Here is a 23814-nt window from a genome sequence, read left to right on the forward strand (position 1 = left end):
CTTATATAGATAATGAAAGCTTCTTGTACAGCAATTTGTGAACCACATATTAATAAGTCAATATATAGAATCCCCCCTCTGTGGATAATATTTTAGTATATACATATTTGTCTTATAAAACAAATGTATTTTATACTGTTGATAACTTTCCACATAAAACTGTATGATGGGAAACGGCACATTGAATTTGGGACTAGTTAGCAATGCTCAGGGGCGCAGCCACGAGGGCTGTCCACTGTGTCCGGACCTCCCAAAAATTCCCAAACTCGACTAACATTTGTAGACTTTCTTAACAGAGAAATGATTTATGTAGGCTAAATATTTTATTTTACGCCTCATCATGTACTCTTTCTTTTCTTATAAAAATACTCGTTCTATCTTTTTTCCCCAGGAAATATAGGTGACAAAATTAACTACTTATCATCTTTTCGTGTGCAGAATAAGACAGGTTCGATATTCCATAGACGTATTGGATCCCTCTCAGCAAACATTTCTAGTGTAGACCTGGAAATGCTGTTTGTTTTGACGTTCTTTGACTTTCAGCTTCTGTTCCATGCTGATCCTACGTCTGGCGGGTTTCGAAGTTTGCTTTCCAGAACGTATCACATTATTAAGCATTGTTTCCTGTCGTTTTGTGTTAATAATCCATTGCTTCCAACCAAGACGGATTATTTGGAATGTAGTTTTTCTTTTACGCATGTGTGTGGGTTGATGTACAGGTGACATTCGCGATTCATATACCTCTTTTGTATGTTTTTTTTTTTTTTTTTACTTTTAGTTATTAGATTTACTTGAGTTGGGTGTGTGCTCTAATTCTGTAAATAACCTACAAATTCTGAATGAATTCTATACCATGACTTCTGTAAATAACTCACAAAAAAGCAATTTGCCCAGCTCTCTACTGAGGAAAAGCTTGCAATTAAGGCTTAGACAAAACAAGCAAAGGACAATTCAGAAGAATGTTTGAAAAAATCCAGTTTAAATTCATAGGACTCTTATAGCAGCAATGATATTTGCCTTAGATATATTTCCACAACTTGTTTTAATTTTCCTAGATAAACTGTGTTCAATTTATATTTTTTTGTAACACTTATCTCTGCCACGAACTGTCTTCAGTCTACGCTGCAGAGAAATTTGGATCACTGTCAGGGACTGGGTTTGCTAGAATAAATTCTTCGCAATAATCTAGAAAAATCATTTAGTGAATCTACAAAGCTTCTGAAATTAATATTAACTGTAACTATGACGTCATCAAAACGAGACAGGCGTTTTCCCACATCGAAAAGAACTGACACTTTCAAGGAATTGAATGTTCCAAGAAAGGTTATAACCATTGGTTATGCTTTCCATCGAAAATACCTAATAATGTTAGTACCAGAGTTCAACCAGCATGTATTAGACAAATTTACTCCAATCAAAGAGAGAAGAATGGACTAACTAATTAAATAAGGTGACTAATCGGATAAAATGTTCTGCATTATTCTTTTATTTTTTAAAGATATATTTTATTTTATTTTAATGTCACATAGCATTTGCATCTAAAGTTATGCTGATTAGTCAATGAGTCCAGTTTATATCTTGTCTCCGAACATTAGTACTGCAACACCCGAAACCACCATCCACCGGCCGCCACTAATTTAAACAAGGAATTAAACCTAGAAGCCCGTGCATCAAAGGCGTGCGCGCTAGCCGTGAGCGCTACCTAGCAGTGAGAGATTATACATGCAATAATCAGGAAAAGACGTTATCATTTTCCAATAAGAATGAAGTAAGTTCTCGAATTGATAAATGACCTAGGTAATTGTAATCTCTGAACACCAATAGTTTTCGTGGGAAACATGAGCTTATATCGTTGCTGGATTTTCTAGAAAAGTGGCATGATGATTTCTAAAATTTTACTTCAGATGAAGATATATTGGTAAGGTTGAGAAAGTTAAAAGTGTTCAGCACTTGTCATATCTCGGAATTTACAAGAAACATAGCTTCTAAAACATCAAGGCTAATGTAAGAAACAAGTTCACTCCAGGTACTTACTGTGTAAGGCACAGTGCCTCAGTGGTACAGCGCTTACCTCCTGTGCCTGAGGTCCCTGGTTCGATCTCGAGCCAAGTAAGTTTGTGGTGAACAACGTCGTTTGAATGGGTCTTCTCGAGGTACTCTCGTTTCAGCTCACATTTTCATTCCATCAATTTTTCCAACATCATTCACTTGCCTTAATTATCCGGCTTCTTTAGCACGCACTATCAGTTTAACTGAAGGAAAACTCGACTGTGACGTCAGAACTGAAGGAAAAACTGTGCGAACTGAAGGAATTCGTTCAGTTCAGTCAGTTCTTCATGCGGTTGCGGCTATTTTGGACTGAACAAACGAACAGGTCCTGTCATCATGGCCGCTAATAAAAATGAGGCATTGTTAGCTTTTATTGAAACCTACCGTGTTTATCCCGAACTTTGGGACATGCAACATGTGCATTATTCGAATAGGTATAAAAGAGGGGAGGTGTATGATGTGTTCAGGGTCGGATCTAGGATTCTCTGAGGGGGGTGCACCAATAACTACCAGTACATTTGAATTAAAATTGAGTTTTCTTAAGTGCCTTTATTCATCTGTGATGTGAATGAGAAATTCCTTTGGAAATACTAAGTGTCTGCTCTCGATGAATTATTTTCCTTCAACCTTTAGAAAATTGACTTAAACTACTGATTTTGCAAAATTCACTACTAGTTTCTCACTTTAGGTAGTGTATATTTACAACGAAGGGGGGGGGGGGGTACATGCAAACAAACAAAAAAAATTCTGGGTGTGAGTAGGGTTACAACTTATCCAATGGAAAATGTAGGGATACTTTATGCAGCAAATGAAGATAGGAATGTAAAATAGTTTTCCTGTACTATTAAGATAGACCTAACATAAGCCTTTCTAGTGAAGAGCAAATCATATTTATCTACTTGACAAAAAGAAAGTGTATTATAAGTCTTTTTATTTTCAAGATTGTACAATAACGTAGAAATTAAATTCCAATAATAATAATAATAATAATAATAATAATAATAATAATAATAATAATAATAATAATAATAATAATAATTATTATTATTATTATTATTATTATTATTATTATTATTATTATTATTATTATTATTATTATTATTATTATTATTATTATTATTATTATTATTATTAATGTAAGGTGTTATAAAGGTTAGTGGTAGCCCAAGCCATCAAACTAGTATACATCACTGGCACATACTATACAAATTCAAACATATATTATACGCGGTCCCTTTCTAGTTAAGGTGACCATAGATTTGTAAAATTTACGGAGGAAATATTTAATATGACTCAAAATGACAAATATAAAAGTAATCAAAATATATGGGGATATGCGTAATAATGGTGCAAAATGTAATCAAAAGTGAATGCTTTTCAACACGTAATAGGCGTCCATAGGAACCAATGTTTAACTGAATTTCAATGTGAATGTAGTGTGTTTAAGGTATAGAAACGCAACATGTTTCTACCATCTTCAACTAAGCGCGTATCTTCTATGACTGACACTTCTCCCTTCAGACTCATGCCTGCGTTACCGACTGTGCTTAACACCTTCGCCCTGCTCTTAACCGGGTTATATTTATTTCTTGCTTTTAGAGACTACCTAGCACAGGTTGGTTCTACTTTTGCCACTGCCATTTTTATGGAATATGGCCGGACGCTGAATTAGAGTACAGAAAGGTAGAAGAACAATTCTTTTTCAACAATTACTTTTGATGCATCCTTCCATTCTATCTAGGGTATGTGGGCTATTATCATGTCGCCCAGTGCAAATCTCTTGAAAGACAATAAGAAGTTAGTGGAAGAATTATATTTTTTTGGTAATTCTTTCCAGAGGTGTATTTAAACTGAACGTATTCTATGAATTCATGTGTGTAGATACCTAAATTGGACTAACGCCTTATACGCATTTGTCTAAATTATTTTAGGACTGTATACAGTAGCGTATTTACGATTTTGTTTCGAGAGGCTTTGCTAACTCTATTTCTGTAAGATATTTCATTTAGTTTAATATAGTAAATAAAATTTCGGGGGGTTTTGGCCCGGAAGTCCTCCCCTTAAATTTGTCACTGACTGTATAAATAAATATTGCCCTCCGCTGCCTTTGATGCCCTAAATCTCCACCTTATACACCTGCATTTGCATTTATGCACCTAGGTATTTTAGTACTGTTCTGGATATGAAACTTTCTCGTATATAACGGTATTTTGTATAAATGAAAAGACACTTCTAGATACTTTTTATATCATGATGATATGTGTTACACATATTGATATATATTGGTAGCAGTACGCAAATGGTTGAACCATCAAGATTTTGCGGAATGTTAGAAACAGCAGACTACACAAGAGCAGACGATATCAGAAAAACAAATGACTACTAGTAAATAAAATGAACGTGCATTTGAATGGTTGTGAGGCATACATACGTGATTAAAATGTTCTGCAATAAAACAATCTTTATACAACATCAATTGAGTGATATGTGTTTAGATGTGAGATATTCTAACTTAAGGTTAGTAACACGTGCTCTTAAAATTAGATAAATATCAATTTTATACATTTGCATATTGTTAGTATTTCAGGTGCTTTTATATCGCTGTGGATAGACATGTATGATGCATATGCCAATTTTAGTTCTCTGATGCTTCTACATTTGTCATTCAGAATTTTATTAACTATTATTATTTTAATTATTTCGATGATTGATCCTTTCACAATGTTGGAGTATGTTTAGAAGAAGGGGTCTAGAAGCACGTAAAAAAACACAATTTATAGGAGAAATGAATGGTCCAAGCAGTCAAACGTAACAGAACGTAGCCAAATCTAACCTAACTTAAGCTAACCTAAACGGGGTATGTTTAGTACAAGGAGTCCAGAAGCATGTAAAAAACACAAAATTTACAGGAGAAATGTGTGATGCAAGTACTTAGACGTAACATAACGTAACCAAATCGAACCCAACCTATCATAAACTAACGTAAGCTAACCTAAACTAACGTAATATTAGTAGAAATAAGCGAAATTCTATGATTTTTTGGAAAATTATGCGGGACTCCTACACTAATATAACATAAACTAAACTAACCTAACGTAACCTAAACTAGCCTAACATAACTTAAACTAACCAACCCTACCCTAAACTAACCGAATGTAAAAAGAAATTACCAAAATTGTAACAGTTTTTAGAGAAAAGAGCTGGACCCCTTCTGCTAAACATAGGCCACCTAAAGTAACCTAATATTAGTAAAAATAAGCAAAATACTTATATTTTTTTGGAAAATTATGCTGGACTCCTACACTAACAAAGTAACATAAACTAACCTAACCAAACCTAATGTGAACAGAAATTATCAAAATTTAACACTTTTTCTTAAAAAAAAGAAAAAAAAAAACAGCTGGGCCTCTTCTGCTAGACAGACCATAATTTCTCACTTAGCACTTGATTTCGTGCCGGTGTAGTTTTGGCGCACCACTAGAAATAATTGTTGAAAAGTTGTAATTCTTTCACTGATTTCCTTCATATCGTCTCCTAAAAAATTTGCGCTGGGCGGCATGAAAATATCTCGCGTAGATAAAATTCAAGGGGGCCACCAGTGATAATTGTTGAAAAATTATAATTCTTTCCCGATATGCGTATAAATACGGTTTTCGGATGTATGGCATAAGAACTACAATGCAAAAGTACAAACCAATCTGTGCTAGGTGGCCACTAAATAGTAGGAATGATGTGTAACCGAGTCAGAGTAGGGCGAAGCGGGTTGCGTCCGAAGGGAGTAGGCGTATCAACGATGGTGAGTACACGCGTAAGCGAGGATAGTGAAAAAGAAGTGGATTTTGGCAAATATGAGAGTTTCAATAGCACTTGTCGTGGCTTTACACTAGTAACGTTCACTTGTAAACATAAAATGCAGCTTCTAGACACTGTGCAGAAATAATAATAATAACAATAATAAATTTTATTGCAGAAACATCTGAGAACATCAGATGTATTACAATCGTCAGAAATAAAAGTTGAAAATTTTAGAGTTACATATATAACATACCATAATATAAACAAAGATCACTACATAACAGACGCGAATAATTTAACTATCAATTTTGAGTTCAAAAAGTTCTTCAACACTATATATACAATTATTAATAAGTAATTTCTGTACTTCTTTTTTAAAAGCCAGAAATGGAAGTTCTCTTAGAAATATAGGTAGAAAATTATAAAATTTAACTGACATATAGTAAAAGGTCTTTTGTGTCTTACTATATTCACATCTAAATAATCCTAAACGGTTCCTGTTTCTAGTTTGATAAGTATGAGAGTACCCTAACTCATTGTAAATATGGTTGTTTTCCTTAATGTAAAGCAAACATTGGTATATGAAAATTGCAGGTACTGTCATAATTCCTAATTTAACAAAGCTTGACCTACAATGTGCACGACTAGGGAGACCGAGCATTAATCTTACACATATCTTTTGTATTTTCAATAGGCTTTTAATGGAGGACTGATGACCCCCAAAGTATCGTTCCATAACTTAAATGACTGTGAATTTGCGCATAATAAACAGTTTTAAGTACCTTTAAACTTACGCACAATCTTAATCTACGAATTAGATAAACTCCTTTACTAGCTCTAGATTCCATCTTAAGGATATGGTCGTCCCAGTTCAAATCAGGGTTTGAAAAAACCCGTTTTTTTTAAAAAAAAAGCCCAACCCACCTGGGCCCATGTGGGTTTTTTCAGGTTTAATTGGGTTTTTTCGAAATATTTCAATGTTTTGGGGGTAAAAGTGTTAAAATGTGATTTATATTTCAAGATTACCATTGTCACAATTATAACAACAATTTTCTATTCACTGCAGTTTTGAAAAAACGGCCGCCATTTTGAAATTTTACGTTGGATCGCTGCCAAAGTATATACAGCTAATTTAGAGTGTCTCGTGCTTCTACTCTGAACATGTCAACTTAAAAGACCAAAAATTGCATTTTGTAGCGTGGATATCCGCTGTATTGAAGAAAAAATGGCCGCCATTTTGAAATTTTACGTTGGTATGCCGCCAAAATCTATACAGGAAATTTAAAGTGTCTCTTGCCTGTACTCTGAAAATTTAAACTTAAAAGTGGTACCCTGTAGTATATGTGGTACAGGCAGACGAACGAACAAATGTAGATCGAATGATCCCAGGAGGCTCAGTGACGTTCGCCAAATACGAACACCAAATATATTAATTTAAAACAAAGATATATAATTTGTGTTTTATAAAATAAATGTTTCAAAATGTCTTATACGACACAAATAATTTCCAGTGTAAAATAAATAGTTTTATTGTTGGAGTCATGGGCGGCGATTAGCGGGGGCAAAGGGGGCAGTTGCTCCCACTTTTTTGAAATTACCCATTAATGTATATTGTTTCATTTGGAAATATAAAGTTTTGTATGTATTATTGGTTCATAGAATAAAAATGGTGCCATAAAATATTTGTCGTCCCATGAGTACGTATTGGTTGTCTTTCCGTGGAATTAAGAAAGCTACAGGAATTGCGTTTGAACTGCCACTAAAAAGGGCCCAAAAATTAAAACCTGTTGGATTGCCACAATTTGAGCGTACTTTAATTTCTTCTTGCAAGGGCTCGATATGTTAGTCAGCCGCTCTGGAACTAATTGAGATAACATTTCGCAAAAAAAGAAGTTCTTTACAAGTTATTCTTTAATTACACAAAAATCAACAGTTCCTAAAATGTATTTTCTTCTTTCTAATAATAAGGAATATTTTGATTTGATTTTTTTTTTCAGTTAAACATCCTGTTCAGCAGCGGAGTTATATGAGACGTGGACTTAATGATCAACATGGAGTCCGAACCACGTGAGCTCCCTTCGGTAATCGAGCTCGGGTCTCCCACGTCAAAGGCGTGTACACTAACCGCTTAGCCACACATGAGCTCAGTAACGAATATTAATTTTGCAGTGTAATATAGAAGTTTAGAGGTGTACATATACAGTTTTGTATATACAATTAAATTTAGTAAATTTAGCATAATTCTAGGTTTTAGGATTATTTTGTATAACGGAAATGTGAAGTGACTAAGTATTGCTGAGATTTGATATATTCCAAGAAAGTGAAAACTGTACTTAATGGCAGCGGATATGTTTTGGGAAGCTGCAAAAGTATTTCTTTAAATGTCGTAGCATATGCTTGTAGTATTCACTATCATCCTAAGAGTAATAACACATATAATAGCATGCATGGAATTAAAAATATAAGTTGTTCATTAATTCCCAGTTTCAATATAACTTTTGCAAAATAAGCCTCATTATTCATTACTATGATTATTTGATTAATATTATCCTTTCTGTTTATATGTTTTGCAAATTTGTTATTAAATAGGCCCCAAATCTTATCACACAATTATCCAGACAGATATTCATGAGCAAGGAATCATTTCTCTCCTTAGACCTTTGTTGTTTAAGAATCGAAAGGGCTAGTATCTACTTGAGTTCCTCTTGTCAATTTACTTAATATAATATGAAACAACGGTATTTCAACTGAAAAAAAAGACAGTATACTAATAGTTATACAACCTTTCGTCAAACATAGTGTTAGAAGCAATCAGGAAAACTACTATTGATATCAAATATTCAGATCATGTCTTGCCCTCCCCCCACTTTTAACGTCCAACCGCCGCCACTGATTGTAGTTCACTTCCGATACTTCGTGCGTTCAATTAGAGGGAATTTCCCGAGCACTTGTTGCAAGATGGCTCTTTCCAGAAAAATAATTTTAAAAAATTAACACAGATTTAATTTATATTTTATAAAGTAAATGTTTCAAAATGTCTTAAATGAAATTCAATATCTTCCAGCGTAAAATAAATAGTGTTATTGTTGAATTATTCAGTTGCGACGCTTTGTGCGTTGAATTGCGGGAATTTCCCGAGCACTTATTTCGCGAATTTTTTTTCCCCCGAAAATGCAACTTTTTCTTGGTGTACATCGAAACTTCCACTAGTAAGGAAGTTTGAATTCAGCATTTGAAATAGTAAGAGTTACGTAATCTTCGGAACTCCGAGCATTAAGCTTCTTAAATTTGACAAGAATTTTTACGCTATTGCTGGTGTTGATTCTGCAGAATGCTTATTTGAAGAGTAGCAACAAATGACTGAACTCAACTGTTGTTGTTGGAAAATCAAACTTTACTGAAGGTTACTTGTGTTACCATCAAAGGTAATAAAATAATAATACTAATAGTTTTACTAATGCACTACATATTTACTGGTAGTACCGGCACCTATGGCCTTAAACCTGTCAAACGTGTGAGGGATAACGTCCCTCGGCGTCGCCGAGTCAGCGAGCACAGTTTTCACGGAAAGTATTTTCTAAAATATAAAATTGCACATCTTACTTCAAACAGACTATAAGCATAATCTATATATTAATTTGTTCTATAATTACCTCAAGCTAAGTTTTTTTAAATTATTTTTTTAATTCATTCAGTGCATTCAGAAGTTTATAAAAGTCTTATGTTGTTGTGTACCTTAACGTGAAAGCATGTAATTTGCCCAGGAAAGGCCAAAATCTGATAAAAATCACTTTCAATGTAATTACCTAAGTTGTACCCACAATACATTAACAAAAAGCTCAAAAACCCAGGTGGGTTTTAAGATGGGTTTTTTCAGGTGGGTCCAACCCGAAAAAACCCGGTGGGTACCATTTTAGGTAAGCACCAAGTCTTTGATCTTATCAGAGTTAATACAAAGCAAGTTGGAAGTACACCAGTCTTTAATAATATGTGAGGTGATGTTTAATATTGACTGAACTGAGTCTTTTTGTTGTGAGTTAACACAAATATTGAGATCATCAGAAAATAAATAACTATTAACGAAGGGTGAAGCGACGTTGTATGGGAGGTCATTGATATAAATAATAAAAAGAATCGGACCAAGAATAGATCCCTGAGGTACGCCGTATCTGACAGGCAGCAGATTAGATTCTTCCCCTTCATAAACAACTCTCTGATATCGTCCATTTAAATACGAATGAAGAAGTGACAGAGCTGCATTATCAAAACCATAGAATTCTAGTTTTTGCCGGTGAAAAATAACATCTAATAGAGTTATCTTTCATATGCTCACTTATTTTGTCCACTTGTATTTTACACTAGTAACCCTACACTTGTAAACCTGAAATACACCTGTATTACTTTGTATAAAATTTTGTCCCCTGCAGAAATATGTTCCTTACGAATGTATCTTTTCATACAAAGTATTCAATTTTACCTGTAAATCGTCCAAAGTGTGGTGCACCAAAATTACACCAGCGCCATTGATTATCTACAAGGTTGCGGTTAATGTCCTGCAATTATAATGTGATCATTAAAGGAGGCTGCTATGTGTTCAACAAAGCACTCTTTTGCGATATTCTACTCAGATTCCGTCGCTTTATGGTTTCATACGTTAATTTAGATTAGGTTAAGTTACAAATATTTAATTTATATAGTATTGCCGAGCGAGCGTCAGCTAGTGAAGGCGGGTTAGAGCTCCGCAGGGCATGTTGTTTTCTGTCTTCGTTACGGACAGTTCACTTTCTTTTCCCACATGAGTCACTATAAAGTTCAAGTTCGGTAATCTAGAGCTAAATTAGTTAAAATTTTCATCATACTTTACTCAAACCTCTATTGCCAGTTATCACTATTAACTCATTTCTCCTGTAAATCATCCTGTTTTTTTGCCAGTTTGGCCCCTTCACTAAACTGTTACCTTTATTTTCTTAGGTACAATGATAAGGGGGTACAGAATTATTTTTATTTTTTAAAATCTTTTCTTCGTATCGTAATAGCGTTTATTTCAATTATTACGTTACATTCATACAACTATCACCGTAGATGTGCAGATGAAATGTTCCGAGTAGAAGATAATGCTAATGCATTTAAATTCTTCATTCTATAAGTAATCATTCATATATTGTATATTAAATATGATGCACAAGTTGGTATCATTTCATGATGTATTGTGAACTGCAGAATGCTAAAGGAGCATTAGCGAGGAAGAGCAAGTCAGCACTATAAAAGATTAGGGTGCCGCGAGTGGAAGCAAGCAAAAATTGATTGGTGCGTTGGAGGAGCAGAGGGTGTATATTTCGTGTTTGAACTTCAAATTAAAAGGAAGGCTGGTTTAGTATACCTTCACGACCGAAACAGTTCGGTTTCTCAATATTCTTCGGATCAACCATGTTTCACAGACATTCTGGATTTTCAGTTTACGTATGGTACACTTTCTGTAATAAAAAATAAATAAATAAATAAATAAAAAACTCTTCGGGAGTGGCAAAGTGCAGACTGTCCGTGTTTTGTATTGATGGAATTTACCGTGCAACATAGGTATAATGTAGGGAGTTGTTGGGTTTAATGTATCAATTGTAATTTTGGTTTGTTTCGACGTGTATTGAAAAAAAATACAAAATTCTAACACGGAAAACTTTCTGCGGTAAAAATTAAGATAAATACTCTTACATCGTTTAAGTTATACGAATTCCTTTAGTATTTGCAATGTATTCACTCTTGTAGCCTTCATCTTGTGATGCAATACCCTTCTACACTGTGGAAAGATAAAGAACAAGAGGAAATTAATACCTTACATCTACCGTATTCAAGTGTAATCACTCATTTTAACTGTAAAATTACCATTTATATGTGTCCCGACAGGTCGTCCATCTTCTTTCTTAGATAAATGACAGAATAGCATGTTAAGTTTATAGGCTTTACAATTTGGAAAACTATTAGTAAAATTACGTTCCCATCATTCAAAAATATGTGTATTAGGAACAAATTTCTGGAGCCTACAGTAATGAACATTAAATATTGGGATGGATCAGTAAACCATACAATTGCGAGTGATTTTTGTGTACGAATTCCATTTGGACTAGTAGTGGTGTATGAATGCACCAAACGCCGCTGTTATAGTTTGTTTCTTCAACCGAAGTAAGCGTATATAAAGAATACCGCCTTTTATGTATGGTAGTTCGTGCCATAAATAAGTCATCGTCCGAACTTACGGAAAATGAACTTCTGGAAAACTATCTCGATAACTAAATTGCTAATCTGGACCCTCATTTCAAACAATTGACAGTTGCTTGTCAATTGCACTTGGAGTCTTAGTAGCCGCAATTCCAAACGCTATCCTTGACTGACATCTGTTTCATATTAGCTATGGTATTGGGAAGAAAGTACATAGTGGGTGTTAAGACGTTGCAACTCTACAAATGCGGTCAAAAGAGGGATGGAAGGAGAAAGAGATTTGTTGTAAAAATCAGCTTGGGAGCTTGAAAGAAATTTGCCGAACTGCACTCCTGTTAAATGCACGCACTACTGTATATGTGAAACTTCACGAAACAACACTAGAAAATGAGCTCTGTTTCCATTGACCAACAGCATTTTCTGATAAGCTCTTCAAGCATATCGTTAAATCGAATATTCGGAAAAGTGTTCTTGTATTTGCAGACGAGTTAGGTTTACACCATCCCATTGTAATTCGATGTCTCCATGTTGGTAAAATAATTGAACTCATGGATATTACATCATCAATAAGGATCGCTATCTGAAGATGTGTACTACTCTGAGTGTACGTAATAACCGAAAATGTCTCGTGTATCGGTTTGTCACTTCTGATAAAATAATAAATAAATAAAAATGGAACTTCTACTTTCAGGCCATCATTTTGTAGGATATTTTTACTTTACACTGTTGATGTCGCGAAATACACTCAGAGTGAGATATCATTGCTACTGATATGAAATACCAGGTTTGGTTGGAGTAAAATAATTATTCATGCTAAATACGGAATTCTCACTTACATCACTGTCCCGCCAAAGCGTCAAATAGGGGCCGCGATGGCTCAGTGGTGGAGCGTTCAGCTCTGGTTCGATCCCAGCTCGCGCCAAGTGAACTTTGTGGTGGACAAACGCCGTGTGCATGGGTTTTCTCTGGCTTCTTTCGTTTCCTCTAACTTTCTTCATTCCACCATTTCCTTCATTTCTCATCATCATTGTCTCCTTTAGCCTAGCCGGTGAAAGCTTAAAATGTTTCAAGATTTAGTGTCATGTAGTGGACTTCGAGTAGTGCTAATAGATTTCATTTTTCCCGCGAAACAATGAAACCCTCCTGGCTATGACATTTGTAAATAGTGAGGACAGTGATCCAATACAATGACTTGAATCGTGCTCAGGTCCATGACAGTTTCTGATATCACATCTTCAGCCGGAGAAAATGTTTTTAGTATGATAGTCTATAGTGGGAATGATCCATTGAGTATTTCTGCATTGAGGCGAAACCATCAATGTGAATCATTACAATTATGAACTCCATGAAATGCAACGCAAATTTGTTCGCGAGCATCCAGCAATAGTCAATAGAAATGGTATTCTTATCTGCTAAACAGTACACGCATACATGTCGCTCAGAGGACGGAGTAGTCTCTCATGAGCTGTAGTATGAAACTCTTCCGCACCCACCTTTTCTATTAACATTTCCCATCAACTACATTTCTTCACTTCTAACAGTTAAGACTGTTATAACCGGTAATACATTGTGCGGTTAAGAACTTCTTCGCGTCGCGGATTTCACATTTCGCTCATAACAAAATCCAGTCATTGCCTGAGCACAATGATGCCAACATATGGAAAAAAGAGACATTTTGTGAGATTTTTTAACACTGATTTCTCGAATAGGTAAAGGAATCTTCGTAGAAATTGGCAGCACATATGAGATATTTCATACATTTACTTCATCGACGCCACCAAAATTCTCTATGGGCAGGTAATAAGCTAAGAGTCTTCAGTAAATGTGAAATCAATGCTGCTAACTATCAAATGTTGCTACTGGAAAAATACATGCTTGTGTGCAAGTAACGTACACGATGACTTGTATAGCTTAAAAAAAAAAGGCTAGCGCAAAGGAACGTGAATTGTACTGTAGTCTGGTAGTCTGGTATATATATATATATATATATATATATATATATATATATATATATATATATATATATATATATATAAAGAGTTAACGGAGGAAAGTAAAATATGAAACGAGAGACTTTCAAAACGTTTTACATGAAGTAGGGACTGAAGCTGGTCTAGTTTCGTTACATTCAGTAGAAGATCACAGCATAAAAGTTTGATGAAAAAAAAATCTGACATCAAAATGTACTTGCTTTCGTCAATATTTTCAATTATCTCTGACTTAAGGATCAAATACTTTTTAATAAACAACTTCATAAATAGAAAATCGAAATTTATGAATAATAATTTACTCATACATTGAAGAAAGGAGTGAGATACAAGAGTTTCTCTTTTCATATTTTATAAATTTTGATAAGTAGTATAACGTGGAAAATTGAAGGTTAAAATGGGAATTTTTGGCTTTCGAGAATAGGTTTTATAGTTTCAGGTTGGTATTCTGGCTGAGCGACGACAAAAGTTCGACAAACTAGCAAGTAGTTTTGTGTGTGTGTGAGTTTTTTAAAAAAATAGATATAAAGCTGTGTGATATATATCACAAAACAATAGACAGCATTCATTGTAGCGGATGCTGATATTTTAAATTCTTTCATTAGCTATCTCTGTACCTTTTAGAAAAAGATTTGCACCGGTTAACATGAGATTATACCCAACTGCGTTTAAGTTAAATTCGGAGGAGACAGAAGGAACATATCTGGAAGTGTATATTTTTGTTATTTACGAAAATTATATGTTCATAGCTTACAAACTTGCATTTTATTAGTAACTTTTCAGTTTGAAACCTGAAAGAGGAAATTGCGAGTTCTATCATTTAACTGACAATAAAGATATGTTAACAGTGTTAAGTATGGCAACACTGCACATACAAGATTTTAACTTACGGAATGTTGGTAGACATGTGGAAGTCATAGGACTAGATATAATAAAAAAATATGTAGAATAGGTGACATTTAACGTTAGTGGACTATTATAATATTACGAGTTCGTATATATTTTTCACACTACTGTTTCTTATAACATAACCATGTAAAAAACATCATAGAGAATATTATGCCTTAGTCCCAAAAAAATAGTACCCGTGGGACGTACTAGAAATACCGACTAAAAATTCATTAAAAAGGAATATTATACAGATAGTTTTTCATATATGTGTATATTATAATGTGTTCCGTACGCTCAATTACGAATTATGTAATCAAATTATTATTATTATTATTATTATTAAGTATTTTGCTTTTGGCAGATTCTGGAACTAAAGAAGTGTTTTAATTTTAGGTTTGGGCCTGGAAATGTTTCTTCCGTGTTGTTCGATCTTCCGCTTCGTCTTTTAACTCCCAATATTTGCTTATATTTTCCAAATCATTCATCAGTTGTGCTCTTCTTTTTCCTATTCCTCGCTTTCCTTCCGTGTTTCTTTGTATGGCGGTATAAAGAAGACAATTCATTCGCAAGATATGTTCAATCCAATTGGCCTTTTTACTAATGATGCTGGCTAAAAGCGTCCTCTTCTCTTCTGTTCGTTTTAAAACATCTTCGTTTGTTACTCTCTGTAGTTTATCTTCTCCATCTTCCTTAACACCACATTTCAAGCTCTTTGAATGTTTCCTCTCTAAGTTTTGTTTGTGTAATCAAATTGTCTATGAGAATTTATGTACGTCTTTACTAAGGTTGCAACAACTGAAGTGACGCTCTTGGCTCTCGAGTCTGTGCTACTTGCTTTCCTCTTCTTCCTGTTTCTTGTTCCAACTCCTATACTTCCAGATGAGTCACGAAACAAGTCCTTTCATGTAAGCATACGTAGTAAAAGTAGGAAGTCTCTAATAGACTACTAGTTTTCAAGGCATTTAAGTGACGATTTTTGTAAAGACCTATTTAGTGCCACGTTTGTAGGGTTCCCCTCAACTTGATCTAGATCTGGTACAAATCAGAAGTCGATGCGAAGTTTTTTTTTTTTTTTTTTTAAAAAATACCAAACTGAACATTTTAGTTTTTTATTTCTCCCGCCGGGAATCGAACCTGCGACTTCGATACGAGTTTGTAAGGCATTAGTGATTGAATATATTTGAGTAAGTTGAGCTTTTGTGTTTCGCGTAATTCCATCGACTGATGCGACTATAGACTTCTGATTAAAAGTAACGAGGTCTAATTTTCAAAGCATTGCTTGTATTTATATATCTTTGCTTTCTATTGTAGATATTAAATATATTCTTTTATCACGTGTATTACCTGTTTGTGATGATCTTTCCACAGGAGTGAAACGTGAAACTGCAATGAGTGTGAGGCATGGCAGATGACACAACAACCGTTTTAGCTTTCCACAGCATGGAATCCACTAGAATATCTCGAATAAATAGGTAAGCCAATACGTTGTGTTGTAGTTAATAAGTTTGAATTTTGTGTGATAAATTTTAAATTTCTGTTACTGGGACATACGTAGAAATTAAGACGCTATAGAATATCTGCTGATTTTACAAATAATGGAATTTATAAGCACACTGATTCGATTTTACAGTAAGCCTAGATAATAAATAACATACTAAATCATTCATGTAGCATGTGAAATGGGAGCTTATGTATAACATTCTTTCATATCTTTTTGAGGTTATTAACCCTTTTACTTTTATACAATATTATTAGATTAGAATAGTCGTTAAGTTACAGGCAAATATAAAAAAAAAGAGTGAAAAATATTCCAAACTAATAATGGAACGAGGGTTCTCTCTCGGATTCTCTCGTTTCCTCCCTTTCCTTCATTCCATCATTATCATTCGTGTCATCATCAACGTCTCCCTTAGCCTCGGATAATAATTGTGGGACATTAAACTAACTAACTAAATAAATAAATAAAATAAAAGCTCACAGCGGCCATGTTGGAAATCCAATAAAATAAGAATTAATACATTAATTAACATAACAGAATAGGTTAGATTCAGATTGACAATAAATATTCACAGAGAACGCAAATCATGGAAACGAACATAAGAAAATTACGAAATACAATAAAGTAACGTATTAACTGTAATATAATATATTCGGAAATGCAACAAGAAATTTATAACGACAATTGATGCTCTGTTACATTTTTGAAGTGATTAGTCGGAAGAAATTACTCAGACAACCTTTCTTATTCACATGTATTATTAAAATATATGTGAAAACTCATATTGTGTGAAATTTCTAGCTGACATTTCATACATGATGAGTTCAGAACATAAATTACTCCCTTAATTAAAACTTTTTCTTCCAGAAAGCATACTTACTAACCGAAGATATTAGATTCTTCATTAATTATTGTTTTAAACGTGATTATTGTCTTCTTCCCGATAAGTGAATTTGTGGTAGACAACATCGTGTCCGTGGAATTTCTCGGAGTGCTCCCGTTTCCTTTCACATTATCATTTCACCAATTCTTCCCTCATCGTTCACTTCCCGTAATTAATCATCCGTCTCCCTTAGCCTAAAAGGAATAATCGTGGAACGTTAAACTGAAAGATTTCATTTCATTTCTCAGTTAGTAAATATCTTTCACAAAAGTTAAACCACTGAAACGGTATTCTCTTCTTCCCATATCAATGGTGATACAATAAAAATTAATAGAGAATGAGTTTATAAAAATTGATCACCAGAAATTCCAAACACAGCCAATTCAAAATAATTTGAACTCCAAAAAGGTTTGTTTCTATTTTTGTTGTATAGTTTCTATAGACAATTCTTTAGAGGTTTAAATTTTACATTATTTCTATATCGACATAAAATTCTTCATCTTCTACGGTAGACATTTCCTTTTGCAACTGTTTATCATTCTCGTTGCTAAGCAACAACAACAATAACGAAACAGCTAAATTGTTTAGTTAAGAATGCAAAATACAAGCAAAGAATTCGCAGTGACAAAAGTAAATTGAAGTAAAGTTAATTGTGTCATAAAGGAAGTCATGTAGTAAACAATTATCATTCTTAGAGCAGGAAAAGATTCATATATTCCCATTCATTGGCAACGAAGAGGGAAGTACAATAAATTCACGAAAAGAAAAAAAAACATTAAAACAAAATCAATTAATCAGTTGTAGGTATAACCAACGAGATCAGAACCGAATTATCCCAGAATAGACAAGACATTTCAGAAAATATAACAACAATTAAATTATTGCTATACTGTTCAACTTAATGAACTGTGAATATTCAAGTGCCATGGTTGATAATATGACAATTCAAATTTGTGGCATGTTCCACTTATAATAAATATATAAATTAAATACAGTTTCTGTGGCTTAAGTCAATTAACTTGGACTCTACTACAGCGTGAAGTAGATTGGGATACTGATTCAGATGGGCAGAATACCATCGTCAATTAGTCTAATTTAGTGGGGTCTGCCCCTCCGGATAACGAGAAAAGAAATCTTCAATCAGCCTGGGACGAACTCATAGTAAAACATCATATATCCCCATTATTGCTTTCAATTCATAAGATCTAAGACAAAGCCAGATACCTCGCTGTTTTGTCCCCGGAAAACGGTGCATGGTTTCAAACTCTGCCGTCACCTTCTGTTGGTCTTCATTTAAGCAATGAAAGTTTTCGTATAGCTACAGCTCTGCGGTTGGGAGCAGATATTATCGCGCTTGTAATATTTGTAATGCTCGTTGATAAGAGAGGCTTACATGGTCTATCATGCAAGAGCAGCGCAGGTACACAATCACGGCATTCAAGCGTGAACGATATCATTTTGAGAGCTCTCACATCTGCAGGTGTCCCATCAGTACGAGAACCAAACGGATGCAGTCGCTCAGACGGAAAAAGACCAGATGGAATGACTTTAGTGCCCTGGAAAAAAGGGAAAGCTCTAGTTTGGGACTTCACCTGCACAGATACTTGGGGCTAAGTCATTCAAACTTGATTATCCTTTTATATAATGTAGGTACGACCGAGAACAATCAGACTTATATTCATAAATAATATCTTTATGGTACTAAATAAGCATGATATATTAATTTCTCAAAGATGTTTTCCAATCTAAAATAGAAATAAGTACGAGAGCATAAACATAGTTTTTTATATATACTGTCTCCTTTACTTTTCCTCCTCCACTGTTTTGAACGTTAGCTGAAGGTTATGTCTTCAAAGCGAATTTGTTGACTTCAGCCAGAAACGTCTTTTTCCTAGTTACTCGTTCACGATGAACAATCAGATGATATAGGCTATTCAGTCGTTCATTGCTCATAGTTGATCGGAATCAAGATTTTACAAGACGGAGTGAGGTGAATGATCGTTCTAGGTGCTTATTTAGTCCGAAAAAGCACAATGGCACGAAGTATTAATCCGATCAAAATTGCGGAATGCACTGCAAGGTAGAAAAAAAGGATTTATTTTTTCTATAATTTGTAGCGCGTTTGTTTTTCCACAGTTTGTATCTTATTTGACCGTATGCAGTGATATTGTTCATGATTTCAGAATGAATCATGACAGAAAATGCGTTCTTATTGCATGGTGAAAAGCAGTTTTGCAATGATGCTATTAGAGCAGAGGTTTTCAAACTGTGCGACGCGCTACCCTAGGGAGGCGCCAAAGGTTGTAAGGGGAGGCGCGAGGAGTTTTTTTTTTTTTAAAAAAAAAAAAAAAGATCCTACAAAGGAACATATTTATAATGCAACACGCATACTTGAGTCTGCATGATTGTTCTTTAGTAATACATAGTGGACTAAGCCTTTGTATCACCTCTGTTCCACATACGATCAGGGATAACCCTTTTACCTTTGGCTTAAACGTGTATAATGCTTATTAGATGGCCACTAACGATCTTCTATTTATCTTTGTAGAATAATATGTCTTCTTAACGCAACTTTATGTCTAATTTGAGAAGTACTTTCCAAAGGACACACAGCACAACTGAGTCATGAACCCACTCAACGTAGAGAATCCACCAAATTTCACCACCCGAGAAAAGGAAGAGCTCAGCTCATTGATCTCTCTTCAGACAGCACATTGAAGTCCAAGTTTCACTCTACATCGTTGCCTGAATTTTGGAACTCAGTGAAGAAAGAGTATCCGGAATTATAAGAAGGAATTGCGAGTTCTCCTTCCTTTTGCAACTTCCTATCTCTGCGAAACCGGATTTTTAGCCATGACAGTGATCAAATCCAAATATATCTCCAGAAAGAGATGCATCTTGTCATTTCAAATATCTGCCGATATTTAATAAATTGTGTGGCTCAAAACAAGCTCATACGCCCCATTGACTTTGCTCAACATTTAAATGTGTTGGGTTTTGTTATGTAAATTCCCTCAGTTCTCGTATTTTTCAATTTTAACATAAATATCTGACTTACCACAATTTATAATTATTAACACCTGCTAATAACATTAAAAGGTGTAATCAGTGTGTACAAATGTAGATTATTTGTGTTAATAAGATTTTCCATTAGTGATTAATAAATGATACATAGTTTGTCATAGTGATGGTCTTTCTTTTAGAGACACATGCCATTTTGATGGTTGAGGGAAGCCTCAACTGCAAAAAGTTTGAAAACCCCTGTATTAGAGAATCTAAATAGGTAATGAATACTGAACATCTTAATTATTCCTCCAAATCTCCGGGATAATTAATCGATGTACTTGTCTGGACAGTTTCACTGAACGGGTTTGATGGTAGTAGCAATTCGTCTTCTATAAGCGACTTGATGTTTAGTTTACTCGAAATATTTAAAATACTTTTTTAAATTGTTGAAGTTCTCAAACGAGCTCTTCCTATGATCTTGGAATATTGTCACCAACTGTACCATATTATCTTGGACAGAAAAAAGTATCGATTTGAACACACCGTAGACTGTTATTAACTGGCTTCAATTTGGAAGGATATTTTGCTGCAGTTTGTGAAGACTCAGCTACACAAACTTATAAGGTATATAGGTTGACGTGTTCCATTGTTGCCTTAAGTGACAAAGTCGGAGAGCTTTAATAAAAAAAAAAAAAAAAAAATGGACTGGTATTCAAAAATCCAGGGAGGAGCACTTGCTCCTACCGACACCATGAATGAGAGTACTCTTCTAATCTTTGTATACTCTTTTTTCTCAAAAATACATCTTTTGTACCATGTGTACGTTAGTATTGCTCTGATTTTATTCTACCAATAGTACTAGATATTATATTTCTGAGCTAGAATACTTCTGTTCATTAATATTTAACTTGTGACGATAAGACTGAATTGTGTTTCTAACACACGTTTTACTGTTATATAAACTGCAGTACCTTATTTCTAAGTACATAACAAATCGTTTGCACAAGTTTTAGTTCCAAATGAAGAAAATATTGATCTAAACAAGACCCATAAGTGTTGGAATATGAGATGGGTACAAAGTGCTTATAAATGTGATATTTACTGTTACTAAGTAAAATGAGTAGTAGCATGTGCAAATAGCATATGATATGAGATAGTTTGTTTATAGATGATTATTATTTAAGATGATAGATAGATTATGAAGATATGGAGAAACATGATTTATGATTTAGGATAGAATATTATTGATATAAGAGAAGATTGAGAATAAATTGGTTGAATAAGATATTGAGTTTTAGTGTATAGAAGTAGTCGGGACGTGGTCATAAGAGTCACACACTTTGTGGAACACGAAAGATTTAGTTGAAGATCTTATTAAGTAAATAATAATAGTTAACAATTTGGTGCAGTCAAATCAAGGATAGAAGATACGCTCAAAGGTGAATCAGATGGATAAACTGAACATCAAAAGTTGGATTGCACAAGAACTAGCTAGTCGAAATGTGCTCATTCAAAGTATGCAAAATGAACTTAATATGTTGGGTAAACAGATTCTGCAATATGGTAATAACAAATCTCAGGATTTACTTGAAGGGTAAGGGGAAAAAACAAGGAATGTCACAAAACTACATTTTCGAGATAACGGCGTTTTAATATTGAAAACCGCGTACAAAGAATAGGATTATGAAATCTTTTGCCACTTTTTACATGAACATTTCTACATCTACGCATGCATGGCATAGATAGTCAAATAGTGCCAAGAGTCACCAACAGATAGGACAAAGCACCCGAAAAAACACATACATGGACATTCCTTGTTTCTTCCCCGTACCCTTCACTTGCTTTAATCATCATCTTCCTTAGTCTAAATGGCATAATCGTGGGACGTTAAATTCTAAGATTTCATTTTGACCCAAGTTCCATCAAGCGATTCAGAGAAAAAGGTACAAATTATTTTTGTAGTTGTTTTTTTTTCTTTTCGTTATGTATATAAAGCACAATAAGAAGTTGTTCAATGGAAGCAGAGAATGTCATCATAGGTAGCTACTTCCATAGTACCGCAGTGCTTGATATATCGAATAAATTGTCATTTTTCGAACATGTCTGTTTTTTGGTTACCCCTCCCTCCCCCATAAGTTCATAACCTTGAAATTTAACAAGATAAAGGAAGACTGTTCTCCCATTATGTTCGGTTGAAATGAGCTTTGATAAAAGTTTTGTTTAATAATAATAATAATAATATTAATAATAACCGACTTCAACAAACACGTTAAAAAAGTAGAAAGTAATAAAAGTATTAAAAAGCAGAAAATAATAATAAATACTTAAAAGCAGAAAATAGTTGATTACTATTATTTATTTATTTTTTTATTTTTTTTATTTATTTATTTATTTATTTATTTATTTATTTTTTTTTTTTTTTTGAAATCTGCATGAAACCAAACAAATTAATGGCTCATAAAATTGATATTCAAATCAATTTTCTATGACTGTCTATTCGTTCTGGAACTATATGTGAACATATACACGGTATTAACATTATCAGCTGTTGAAGAGTTTCATGGTCTAATTCCAACGACTGTTATCAGATTCTGATAAAATTTATATGGAACCACCCAAAAAGTATATTCTTCCAAACAAACAAAAGATTAATCAAAATTAGTCCGCCCATGTCGAAGCTAAGTGTGAATATACGCACATTAAAGTCGGTTAATTGCAGTTTTCACACTGGACCCTTTGGTGTGTTTCATGGTGTGGCTCCGATGGCTAACATTACATTCTGATGGAATTTATGTAGGATCACTGGGAAAGTATGCTCTTTCAAGAAATTACAGAATCATCAAAATTGATGCACATATGTCGAAGTTATGAGTCGAGTTGAGAACTTGCTCCTTTTTCTGAAGTCGGTCAAAGATTGAGTGATTTCTTATTTATTTACTTTAAAGCAGCTCGAGTTGCTTCGGAAAGTTTTGAACGTAAGGCAGCGTTAAAAAACACAGTGACGGATATGTTGTACTAGTGCGAAGATTGATTGTTAACATAATTTGGGGACTGTTTTGTGGTTACGAGAGAAAGGGACTGAGGGTTTTCTGTTTCTTTATTCTTTTTTCCTGTCAGTGAGTGTATGTATGAAATTTATTTGTATATTTATATCTTGATAATGATTTTATTTTTGTGATGTTTTCAGCAAATGAAAAAAAAAAAAAACGTATAACCACTGTAAACAACGAGATTCTAAATAAGCAATGATAACTACTGATGTTAAAACAACTTTCGATAAAATTATTTGCAATGAAAGGCAAGTAAATATTGGATGGAATATGTCAGTGTTTGTGATTGTAGCATGCGTTGAAGCACCAAGCACCACACAAAGATATTTTTTTACCACTTGTAAATGAAATTACATGTAATTGCAATGTAATAAACTGAATGATAATATTTGGTCACATGTCTTATACAATGGAAAGCGTCTCCAGATGTATTTATTGTGT

At 34.0% G+C, this 23814-nt stretch overlaps 1 protein-coding gene across 1 annotated transcript in view; it reads left to right on the forward strand.

Annotated features, from left to right (window-relative positions):
* The first annotated feature begins 4409 nt into the window (after positions 1-4409).
* The window catches only part of LOC145686502 (uncharacterized), a 59879-nt gene continuing 40474 nt past the window's right edge, over positions 4410-23814 (forward strand). The window contains exons 1-2 of the mRNA XM_081759885.1: positions 4410-4566; positions 16305-16408. Coding sequence (XP_081616011.1) covers positions 16338-16408 — 71 coding nt within the window. The 5' untranslated portion in view covers positions 4410-4566; positions 16305-16337. The remainder of the gene's footprint in view (positions 4567-16304; positions 16409-23814) is intronic.

This window comes from Thermobia domestica, chromosome 5, assembly GCF_964235325.1.
Source record: "Thermobia domestica chromosome 5, izTheDome1.hap1.1, whole genome shotgun sequence".
Lineage (NCBI taxonomy): Eukaryota > Metazoa > Arthropoda > Insecta > Zygentoma > Lepismatidae > Thermobia > Thermobia domestica.